At 55.0% G+C, this 11,353-nt stretch overlaps 3 protein-coding genes across 3 annotated transcripts; 2 read left to right on the top strand and 1 right to left on the bottom strand.

The window, feature by feature from the left end:
• Positions 1-467: 467 nt before the first annotated feature.
• TRIREDRAFT_71410 (uncharacterized protein) lies at positions 468-2,622 on the top strand. Its single transcript, XM_006961764.1, has 3 exons — positions 468-1,500; positions 1,567-2,022; positions 2,080-2,622. The coding sequence occupies exons 1-3, from the start codon at positions 1,035-1,037 to the stop codon at positions 2,367-2,369; spliced, it is 1,212 nt and encodes a 403-aa protein (XP_006961826.1). The 5' UTR covers positions 468-1,034; the 3' UTR covers positions 2,370-2,622.
• A 321-nt stretch (positions 2,623-2,943) lies between these two features.
• On the bottom strand, positions 2,944-5,753 carry TRIREDRAFT_54408 (uncharacterized protein; the record flags this gene model as incomplete). The annotated part of the gene is made up of 5 exons (XM_006961306.1): positions 2,944-3,228; positions 3,434-4,348; positions 4,420-4,570; positions 4,625-5,421; positions 5,478-5,753. The coding sequence occupies 5 exons, from the start codon at positions 5,751-5,753 to the stop codon at positions 2,944-2,946; spliced, it is 2,424 nt and encodes an 807-aa protein (XP_006961368.1).
• Positions 5,754-6,375: 622 nt separating this feature from the next.
• Positions 6,376-10,970, top strand: TRIREDRAFT_119848 (uncharacterized protein; the record flags this gene model as incomplete). The annotated part of the gene is made up of 5 exons (XM_006961763.1): positions 6,376-6,659; positions 6,715-6,815; positions 6,845-7,255; positions 7,310-10,396; positions 10,456-10,970. The coding sequence occupies 5 exons, from the start codon at positions 6,376-6,378 to the stop codon at positions 10,917-10,919; spliced, it is 4,347 nt and encodes a 1,448-aa protein (XP_006961825.1). The 3' UTR covers positions 10,920-10,970.
• Between the last annotated feature and the right edge of the window lie 383 nt (positions 10,971-11,353).

The raw sequence follows: 11,353 nt of genomic DNA, 5'->3' as shown, positions 1-11,353 counted from the left end.
GACGCCCTGGTGCCAGCGGCTGCGTTAGCGGGCACCCGCCCCGAGACCTGTCATTGTCCGGTACGTTCCCGCGGGCTTTTGCCCAAATCACCTCCACTAAAGCCGCCAGTCTCCAGCGCTTTTTTTGCCCCCGAATCACCAGAAGGGAAAAAAATAGGAAAAACCCTTGAGGAAAAAAAAAAACCTCTTCACCCGCCTTTGCTGACAACTCCGAGTCCCCACTTGTTGGATTTCCCTGCCCGGTTCAAAAATCCGCAGCACTTGTTCACAATCTCTTCTTCCTCTTCCCTCTTCCCCTCACCCAAACACAACTCGACGTCTTCTCAGCATCGATCCCGTCAGAGATTGCATCTGTCAGAATCTCCGAGCAACTTCGTCTTGCCCGCGTAAAACCGCCATATATCAGGCCTGCTGACTGTTTTGCCGGTCGCAGCGCACCTTTTCCTCTACTCGTTTTGCTTCTAAGCATCAACAACAACCACCACACAAAGACATCGAACACCAACCGCAACAGGCCTTCTGCCGACAACTTCATCTCCTCCTCTACTTCCTGGTCAATCTTCTCGACTGTCCCTCCCAGCACTCTGCCCACTTAGCAGCCCAGTCGCCGGTACATTGTTGTTTATGTATCAGCACGATTCCGCCACCGTATCCAGACGATTCCTCACGCTGCAGCTATTTCGCATACCGCGGAAACCTAGCAGTCCCGATATCAGATCCGACGGTTGATCCTAGCCTGTTGCCCTCGAGTTCCGAGTTCATGCCTATCCCACTGCAGTCGCGAATCTGTCCGGCCCGCCACATGTCCAGTACGCATCACTGTTGAGATTTCCAGCTTCCTCTTCGTCCTCGACCCGTCCGTCCGCTCTATCCGGCGTCAATTTGAACAATCGTCATCATCTCCGTCTCGCGTCTCGAGCCTCTTGATGCCGATATCGTCGTCCTAGACACTAAGCAGAGACCATCTTCGCCTCGTCAATTCCAAACCTTCACAGACAATTCTTCACAGCCTCTTATAATCTACAACCGTCATCATGGCTCTCGTCAACGTTCGCCGCGATGTCAGCGATGCCTTCTATCGCTACAAGATGGAACGCATCCAGACCAAGATTGAAGGCAAAGGCAACGGCATCAAGACTGTTGTCGTCAACCTGCCCAGCGTCGCCCAGTCTCTTGCCCGTCCTGGCTCCTATGTCATCAAGTACTTTGGTTTCGAGCTCGGTGCTCAGACCAACATTGACCCCAAGGACGACCGTTGGATCATCAACGGCGCCCACGATGCCGCCAAGCTGCAGGACCATCTCGATGGCTTCATCAACAAGTTTGTGCTCTGCAAGAAGTGCAAGAACCCTGAGACCGACGTCGTCATCAAGGACGATCACATCGTGCTCGACTGCAAGGCTTGCGGTCAGCGCACCGACGTTGATCTCCGCCTGAAGCTGAGCGGGTTCATCCTCAAGAACCAGCCCAAGAAGGGCAAGAAGGACAAGGCTGAGCGCCGTGCCGCCAAGAAGGCCAAGCAGAACGGCCAGGCTGCCAAGGAGAACGGCCAAGGCAGCGGCGAAGACGGCTCCGAGAATGGCTCCAACGAGGCCGCCGAGAACGGCGACGTCAGCGATGACGAGTTCCAGAAGATGCAGGCCGAGGCAATCACTGCCGCCAGCAAGAACGACGTCGAGGTCAAGGAAGACGAATGGGCTGTCGACATGAGCGCCGAGGCCGTCAAGGCCCGCCAGGCTCAGCTGCCCGACGAGCTCAAGCAGAAGCTCAACATTGGTGGCGACGACGAGGATGAGGACGGCGAGGGCGGTGGCAACACCGTCTACGACGAGTTTGGCAACTGGATCAACCAGCAGGCCGAGGAAAAGGGCGGCATTGACAATGTGGACTCCATCAACATCTACGTCAAGGCCAAGGAGCTCGGCATCGAGTCCAAGCACCGATCCGTCCTGGTTCTGGTGCAGACCATTTTCGACAAGAACATTGTTGCTCAGATTCCCAAGCGAGCCAGCATGCTCAAGCAGGTAAGCAGTATATTCCTATAGAATGAGGTAAAAACAGCTGACTAACGCTCCTTACAGTTTGTCACTTCGGAGAAGCATGAAAAGGCCCTCCTTGGCGGCACCGAGCGCCTGATTGGCAGCCTTGGCAAGGAGAACCCTGAGATGTTCCAGCAGGTCGTCAAGGTCCTGCAGCTGTACTACCACCACGACCTCGTCAGTGAGGAGGTGGTCATTCCCTGGGGCTCCAAGGCCAGCAAGAAGTACGTCGACGTGTCGACTTCTCGCAAGGTCCGCAAGGCCGCCGAGCCGTTCATCAACTGGCTTAAGGAGGCCGACGAGGAGGAATCCTCGGAGGAGGACGAGTAAAACCGTCTTCTTTGTTTGATCCATATGACACGGCCGTCTCGGGTCGTCTACTAGGTGCTCATTTGCTTCTCCTCTCATTCTTTCCAGATTGCGAATATGTACAAGGCAAAGGAGGCTTAGCAGCTATCTGTTGTCAAGAAATTGACAAGAGAACTCGGGGATTCATATACGAATGGCTCTGTTGTCGTTTTACACATGCATCTTTCTGTACTGGGCTCTGTCACCACTTGGACTTTGTGTATTTAGCTAGATTGTTTCATTGAATCGCAAAGCGCCCATTCCACTCTCGACACTCATGATCCAGTGTGCTGCATGCATCCTTGTCGTGATGAAGAATGGGACCTGATGATGAAGAATTGGTATCCTATCTTGACTCCTTGGGGGTGCTTATACCCGCTTTCCGTCGCACTTGTTGAACTACCTATGCAGTCATTATAAAAAAAAGAATCCTCTGTGTAAATGCGATTCCAGCCCCTGAAGATGAAGACCATATCTTACAAATGAACACCCCCGGGCCCTGTCTCTCTGCCCCCTCTCCCCATCCCACAACTCTTTCCAATCTCCCTCGCCCGCGTCAAGACTCGGTTCCGCCATCGCCATCGCCATCACCGTCGACGGCCGGTGCATCAGCCATGTTTGCGTCGTCGCCGTTGGTCTCCTCCGCCTTGGCGTATATATACTCTGCGATTCGCGAAGCCGTCTTTTCGACGTCATCTTCGTAAACAATGACTGTGTCAAAGAGCTCTTTTGTTTTGGACTCGTCGGGTTGTCCTTCTTCCGAGGAGGAGGAAGAAGAAGAAGGTGATTTGATGAGGATGTAGCGTGCGGAAAAGTCCATGTCCTTGGCGAATTGGGCGGCCTTTTTTTGAGTAACTTTGTTAGCAAAGATGATTTTGATACAATGAAGGGAGGTAGTGAATGAGTGAATTGCATGGGATACACATGAGAGATTGACCAAGGAGTCACATAATGAGTGTTGCGAGGGTGAATTCCAAAGAGGGGGGAGAAGGGGGGGGGGGGGGGGGTTGGTTAGTTGGTTGGTTATATAAACAGGGAAAACATACCTCGACGTCAAGCTCGATGATGGGGACTTTGCCCGCCTCGACAACAGCCTCGACAGCCTTGCTGCTCGTCCCATAGTCCACCCCGTCGCGAGTCCCGTACTCAATCAACCGGTCGCCGTCTCGCAGCTGATTGAACTCCTGCGCTTTCACAAAGTGGAACGTCTTGCCGTTGACTTCGTCGTCGCCTTGTGGCTCGCGCACGGCGTGTCGCACAACGGACCCAAAGACGCCCTTGTGCTCGCTCATGAGCCTCTCCCTCAGCGCAGACGTTGTGATTTCTGAGGCTGTTGAGGCTAAGATGATGGGGTCGCGATTGCTGGGCATGTCTTCGTCGCTAGCTGTGGGTTCGGCACCGGCTTCGTCGTCGTCGCCATTCCCTTCGGGCTCGTCTTCAAAGATGATGCTGATGTTCTTGGGGTCGTCAATCTTGTCGAAAGACGCCAGCTTGAAGCGCGACGCTATGCGCAGCGCCCTCCACGACTTGCTCGCCTTGGCCGCCACCGCCGTAGCCTTGGTCTGGGCGTTGGTCGGCATGTCAATCTCAAAGTCGTCGTCGGCAATCTTGCTCTTGAACACCTCCAGCTCGGGCAGCTGGTGGCGCTCGGGATCTTTCAGCTGCTCCATCGCCTCGCCCTCGTCGTCCCCGTTGGTGAGGAAGTCGAGCGGCACGGCGTTGAGCGGGTTCGGCCGCAGGCGCTTGCTGGTTGCCATCTTTTGCGCCGCCTCCTTGGCCTCGACGAAGCTCTCGGCCGAGACGGGGTCGCGCTTGATGGGCGGACAACTGGCCATCTTCCAAAAGACCCAGTTCTTGTCCCTAGCCAGCACTGTTTCTACCATGCGAAAAAAGTACGGCCCGTCGCTGCCCTGCTTGAGGTAGTCTGATATCACTTTCTTCATGTCTGTGGCCCATTTTGTCTATGGAACGAAATGTCAGCGCAAGAGCAGAAATAGGGGGGGGGGGGTCCGGAGGTATGTTAAGGCCTTACGTTTTCCTCGCTGAGTTGATCGGGGTAGATGACCGACTTGTTGGATATGTTAATGTTGGTTCGCTTCTCCCGTTCTTCCTTTGATAGAGACAAGAGGAAATCGGTGATGATGAGAGCCTGCACAAGAACGTGTCTTCGGAAGGAAAGATCGCTAATCTAAATCGGTCGTTCTCTCGTTAGTTGATGAAGCTATGATAGATATGACATCGCGATACTTGCCTCGAGCTGGAACAAGTCTTTGCTGGTAAGGTATTTGGGGTTAAACGCCTCCGGAAGCGTCTCGGTCCCGTCGTCGTCTCTCTTTCGCTTCAACGTTCTCTTAAGATTTTCCATCGATTTCGAAGAGGATATGCTATCGTCGTGGATGGCTTGAAACGCCGTGATGGTGGCTTCCAAGCTGCTCTTGAACTTTGTGAAGTGACCAGTGTCAAAGAGTTTCAGCGGCTGGCTGAAGCTCTCCTGCAAGGACCAGAACATGGGGTAGAGCGTGTCAGGGTCAAGAGCTTTGCTTGTATCCTGAGCGCCGTTCTTTGTAGCAGCCTTGGCATCGCCCTGCTCCTTTGGTGTGTCCGTCTGGGTGTCGATTTCCATTTTGCTGTCGTCGTCCAATCTTTCATAGTTGGTGATGTTCTCGACGTGGTATTCTCCTCGAAGATTGACTGAGCTTCTGTCTCCTAACGGGAAGCTCTGGAACATGAAGATGAACACCCTTCCGCAAAAGGCCGTGTCCTCTGCACGCGAGAGCCTCCGCAGCAGCTCATTGCAGCTTCGAAGGATGACGAGATTCTTCTGCTTGAAGTGCTTGGCCGTGATGCGCTCTCGGCGCGATTCGAGAAAGTCGAATATTATGCGGCAACCCGCTACCGTCTGGCTGTCGAGAAGCTCTTCCACCAGCCAGAACAGGAGGGCAGGGTCGCACTGGCCGTCGTCGGACAGGATCGAGAGGATATCCAGCAGGTTCCACATCTTGACAAACTCCGGGCTATCAATTGACGTCGTCGCCTTCATGGGATTAGTGCTGGACGTCTAAGGCGGGCAAAGGTTGTCTCTCGGCTTACGATGAGCTTGCTGAAGAAATCGCGCGCCGCTGTTTCCACCAGCGCGAACTGCCGGGATCTGAGAGACTCGGAGGAGGCATTGCTCTCTGCGTCCGCACTCTTGGCGAGCGAAGCGGCCACTCGATCGTGGATGTTGACAAAGTCGGATTTCACAAGGGCCGGCTCGATGGTGGTCGTTTGCTTTGCCGCCGAGGCCTCGTCGAGGAGCTCCGTGAGCAGAGTTTCGAACTCGCTCACGGCTGGGACACCGGGGTTCTCGATGTCAAGGGCCGGCATGATGGCGACAACCGCGCAAGGCGGACGAGATCCACGTCAAGCCGCGACGAAGCTCGACACGGGTCGGCTTGAAGCTCCGGAAGGATATTTGCGACGAGGTGTCAGGCGAGATTAATCGAGATGGCGTGTTATTTAATGGGCATAAACAGGCTCGGCAGAGGCAGCGTAAGGAGTTCGAGCGCGTTGCTGAGCTGGAAAATCGTCATGCAGCAGAGGTGATGCAAGAAGAAAGTCGTCGCGAATAGGTAGCTCAAAGACGAGATTCGAGGTCAGAAGGCTGAGGCCCATGTATGGCCCATCTTGTTCCGACTCACTGCAGGTACAACAAGCTACCGCTACCGCTACACTGACCCACAGGTACTGGCCGCGTCGAGATACTTGTGCCGCTACAGTGCAGCGGGCCCGCATTGCGCAAGGCTGAAATTTTGTGCACAGGGACCGGCAGTAATTCCATGTCCGCTGCCAGGCGTGGACACAGCTTGGCTGATCCTCTGTTTACGACCTCGTCTGGCCCGCCTCGAGATTCCGCCCAGCTCCAGCTCACGCATGAGCTCCTCCTGAAGCGTCTGTCGACCATCAGCGCGCCGATTCCCTTCCCGCTTGTGAACGCGACAGTCTCGCAATGCCAAACGCGAAACGAACCAGAGGCGCTGCTGGACGAGCTGCAGCTGCACGCGAGCCGCCAAAAGACACGACAGACGGCCGTCCGACCCCGGCGGAGGTGGAGGAGCAGGAGCATCCGTTTGTGCAGCTCGCGCGGCAGCATTGGCTCAAGCCCAGCAAGAAGACGGCAAAGGTCAAGGTCAAGAACGATGTCGTCAAGCAGGGCATCTGGGATGTGCTGGAGCAGGATGGTTTCTCATATAAGCTGCTGCTACTGCTGGAGAGCTTGCAGACGCTGGAGAGGTATGGCTTTTGAACGTCTCAGTGCTGAAATTTCTTCTCTGACACCGCGGTATAGCTATCTGTGGCCTGGATACTCCGAGCAGGCATCCAACTATCATGTCCTGATACTGGCGTTGATATGCAACGTCAAGAGGCGAGAGCACCTCGAGACATGGAGTAAGTTGGTCTGTACGGATCCCACTTAGAGCTGTATCTAACGGGGCTGTTGATAGAAATCTTCGAGGAGAGGCCCGACGACTTCTCGTCCCTGTTCCGCCGCATCCTTTCCATGACGCTCGATCGAACGCTGTCGACGACCCTTCGAACACACCTCCTCTGCTTCCTCATCCACGCCTTTCAGAGCCTCGACTGCAGCATTGTCAGAAAGGAATGCGCTCCTCTGGTATCGATCGGTATTTGGCACAACCTCTCCACCGAGAAACGTCAGGAAGCCTATCTTGACTCTACGCCGCACCTGAGGAAGGCTTGGAGGGCGGCCCAGAAGCGATACGACGCCGCGGACGAAGCCACCAAGGCACGGCTACGGTTCGAGCGGTCATGGCTCTATACCCTGATTCTGGACTTTGTCAATCAGCTATACGACGAGAGCAAATCAGGTACGTCACAAGCGGATTCAAGAGCCACTGCTGTCATACTAACCATGGCTATAGACCAAACGCTTCTCTACTGTGAACGATTCACAGAGTTCATATGTGACTTGCAAAGCCAGCTGCCAACGAGGCGCTACGTCAACGCCTTGGTCCAAGATTTACATCTCACCCCTTTAATGAGGCTGTCGCCGCTATATAACGATGCCGGAAGCGCTCTGCTGCGTGATCTCCATGCACTTCTCTCTCACTACACATTTTTTGCCATCGATGACCAGAGCGGTATACAGCTGAGTCGGACAGAGGCCTTTGATCGGCATTGCAGCCTGCTGGGCAAGCTTCAACGAATTGCTCTGAAGCATTTCAAGGACAAGCTCACCATTCTGGCTCTGTCAAACTACGGCTCCATTGACAAGCGAGAAGAGCTGATCTCACACCTCGAGCCCCTTACCGATGACGAGCTGTTGAACCTTGTGAACCTTTTGGATCTCAGGTCTTCGTATCCCGAAGGCTTGACCCTCACCATCGATCGCAAGTTCCTCATCGAGTTCCTTCTAACGACCTTTGAGCGGAAGAAGACGTTCCAAGAGACGGCCCAGAGGATAAGCATCGTCCCAACGGAAGACTCATTGTTTGATGACAACTTTCAGCGTGCGGATTCGTACGACGGCTCACGTCCCCTGGCTCTCCCAAAGCTCAATCTGCAGTACCTCTCGGTCGGCGATTTCCTCTGGAGGGCACTCGTACTATATCGCTGCGAATCCTTCTACGGTATCCGCAAGGATATCGAGGCCGCGATGCGTCGTCTTCGACCAGAAAACAGGCGGCCTGGTGAGACCCATTTCGCAGGCTTCTCCAAGATGGCTATGCCAATTTCTAAGCCAACGATACTGGAAGTCGTCCCAGCTCTCGTCGGAGATGATAAGCCATCGATGGTCCGGGCGGAGGTGTCTTTCGACGCTCGAAGATTGGGAGACAACGTGCGCAGAGAGTGGGACACACTTCGGCCGGGCGACGTCGTCTTTTTGCTGGCGGTTCAGCCCCCTGCCTCTGGCCAAGCAGCTGCAAATGGAAGCAGCCAACCCCAATCAGACGCTGAGAAGGCCGGTGTGCTGGTGGTACGGACTGCCGAAGTGCTCCAGGTCACAGACGATAGAGGCCGCCACGCCAGGGAAAAGGCCGAGCGTCTCGATCAGAAGCAGCGGCGCATCCAGCTGAAGCTTGACTCGGCATCCTATGCCCAGGATGCTGAACAGGCAGCTGCCGGCAAGCCCGATGTCTATGCAGGCATTAACCTGCTCCTGAGACGAAACAAGCGGGAAAACAACTTCAAGCCTGTTTTGGATGCCATTCGGACGCTTGTCCTGTCGGAAATGCCTCTACCAACATGGCTCCATGAAGTGTTTCTAGGCTACGGTGATCCGGCCGGCGCACATTACAAGAACCTGCCCAACAGGCTCAAGACCATCGATTACAGGGACACCTTCCTCGGCTGGCAGCATCTCGTCGAAAGCTTACCTGGAAAGACGGTCGAGCCTGACGACGATGTCACGGGCAGCTTTGGGCCGCCATATGTGCTAGAAGCTGTCGACAAGGTGGAGGAGCCCCGCGGCGGGAAGCCATCCAAGAAGCGGCGGCGCGACGCAGAGCCGGCGCTGCTCTCAGAAGTAGAGGCCTTCAAGGTCTCTACCTACAAGCCTCCCAACAACGGGCCCTACCCCATCGACGCACCGAAGCAGAATACTGTGCGATTCACCCCCGCTCAGGTCGAGGCCATCATGTCTGGAACTCAGCTTGGGCTGACTGTAATCGTCGGACCCCCCGGCACAGGCAAGACGGACGTTGCCACACAAATCATCAACAATATCTATCACAACTTCCCCGACCAAAAGACCTTGCTCATCGCCCATAGCAACCAGGCCCTCAACCAGCTGTTTGCCAAGATTGTTGCCCTCGACATCGACGAGAGGCACTTGCTGCGACTTGGCCATGGCGAGGAAGAGTTAGACATGGAAGGGAGCTTCAGCAAGTACGGCCGCGTCGAGTCGTTTCTGGACAACCGCGACAGGTTCTTGTTTGAGGTGAAGAAGCTCGCAGCAAGCTTGGGGGCTCCCGGCGCGCACGAGAACTCGGCCGAGACTGCAGGCTACTTCAACGTTGCCTACGTCGAGCCAGCCTGGGCCAAGTTCCTCAAGGTTGCGGAATCCGACTCGTCTAGCGCATCTGATATTGTGCAAAACTTCCCCTTCCACGCCTACTTCTCCGACGCGCCCCAGCCCCTATTCCCACCAGAGGCAGACCGTGCCCAAGTCTTGGACATTGCGCAAGGCTGTTACCGCCACATCTCCAAGATCTTCTCGGAGCTCGCGGACATCCGGCCCTTTGAGATCTTGCGGCGCGAAAAGGACAAGGCCAACTATCTCCTGACCAACGAGGCTCGCATTGTTGCAATGACAACGACACATGCGGCCATGAGAAGGGGTGAGATTGCCGCACTTGGCTTCCACTACGACAACGTCGTCATGGAGGAGGCAGCGCAAATCACAGAGATTGAAACGTTTATCCCCCTAGCGATGCAAAAGCCCGTCAACGGCCAGCTGCCATTGCAGCGGGTCGTGCTGTGTGGTGATCACTTTCAGAACTCGCCGGTGATTCAGAGCTTGGCGTTCCGCCACTATGCCAACCTAGAGCAGTCGTTGTTCTCGCGGCTTGTTCGGCTGGGCGTGCCGACGGTTACTCTGGATCAGCAAGGCCGTGCTCGGCCGTCCATTGCCAAGCTGTACGCGTGGCGTTATCCCAAGCTCGACAATCTCCCCGACGTCCTGACCAACCCTGAGTTCTTGCGGGCAAATGCCGGCTTCAAGTACGACTTCCAGTTCATCAACGTTCCCAACTACAAGGGCCGTGGTGAGACTGAGCCGACGCCGCACTTTATCCAGAACCTGGGCGAGGCCGAATACGCAGTGGCCATCTACCAGTACATGCGACTGCTTGGGTATCCGGCGGAGAAGATTAGCATACTGACGACGTACGCGGGCCAGAGGGCTCTGGTGAAGGATGTGCTTGCGCACCGATGTGCATCGAGCCCCATCTTTGGTCTTCCCAAGGCTGTTGCTACAGTCGACAAATACCAGGGGGAGCAAAATGACTGTAAGTGTGCCCTTGTGAGTGTAATCTGGTTGAGCGACGAACTAATGATGTTTGTATAGACATTATTCTTTCTCTAACTCGCACGTCGCGCGTCGGCTACCTTCGCGATGTCCGTCGCATGACTGTGGCCTTTTCTCGAGCGAGGCTGGGACTCTACGTTCTCGGACGCCGAGAAGTGTTTGAAGCCTGTCCGGAGCTCCGACCGGCGTTTGACGTGCTGCTGCAGCGACCGGACAAGCTGATGCTGGTGACGGGCGAGCTGTGGCCTACCGAGCGCCCGAGCACGGAAGAGGAGGCGCCCGTCGAGGGCGAAGTTGCCATGGAGGGCGTTGAGCACATTGGACAGTATGTGTATGAGATGTCCATGACCAGGATGAAGCAGCTGCAGGAGGAGCAGGGCGTGCCGATGGAGGCTACAATGGATGAGACTGAGGAAGAGGTACAGGCGGGATACTATGATGAGGAAGAGGAAAAGGCTTTGGAGCCGGATATCCTGGAGGTTCGAGAGGGGGAAGCCAATTAAGGTGAAGGTTGTTTGTAAGGGTTAGGTATAGAAATGGATCTATATGAAGCGGAAGGGGGAACAAATAGGTTGTTTGGGAATGAAACAGTCGAATATATAGAAGTGCATAGGGCTGTGACCCTCTAACTCTCGTTCTTGGCTTGACTTGGGATTCTTGGTACACGCTCTGAAGACGGAGAGGCTTGAAGTTGGGGAGCCTAGGGATGAGGTCTGGCAGATGTCCAGGTTACCCTATAGTTGAGGCGAAACTTGCTGCTCAAGTAGGCTGCATCTATCAGAGATTAACCTCAACTTTATTTCTCTCTTATTTTCCCCAATTTGTCCTTCTTTTGCCCCCCTTTCAGCTTGGTACAATACGCTGTATGTTACGTGGAATATAAGCAACAGTCAACCTGATGTCAGCATCAAGAGTCCCTGTTATTGCACCATGAACA

The sequence above is a fragment of the Trichoderma reesei genome (genome assembly GCF_000167675.1).
Source record: "Trichoderma reesei QM6a unplaced genomic scaffold TRIREscaffold_1, whole genome shotgun sequence".
Lineage (NCBI taxonomy): Eukaryota > Fungi > Ascomycota > Sordariomycetes > Hypocreales > Hypocreaceae > Trichoderma > Trichoderma reesei.
Note: the sequence above shows the minus strand (reverse complement) of the source record. Positions and strands in the feature narration are given on the sequence as shown.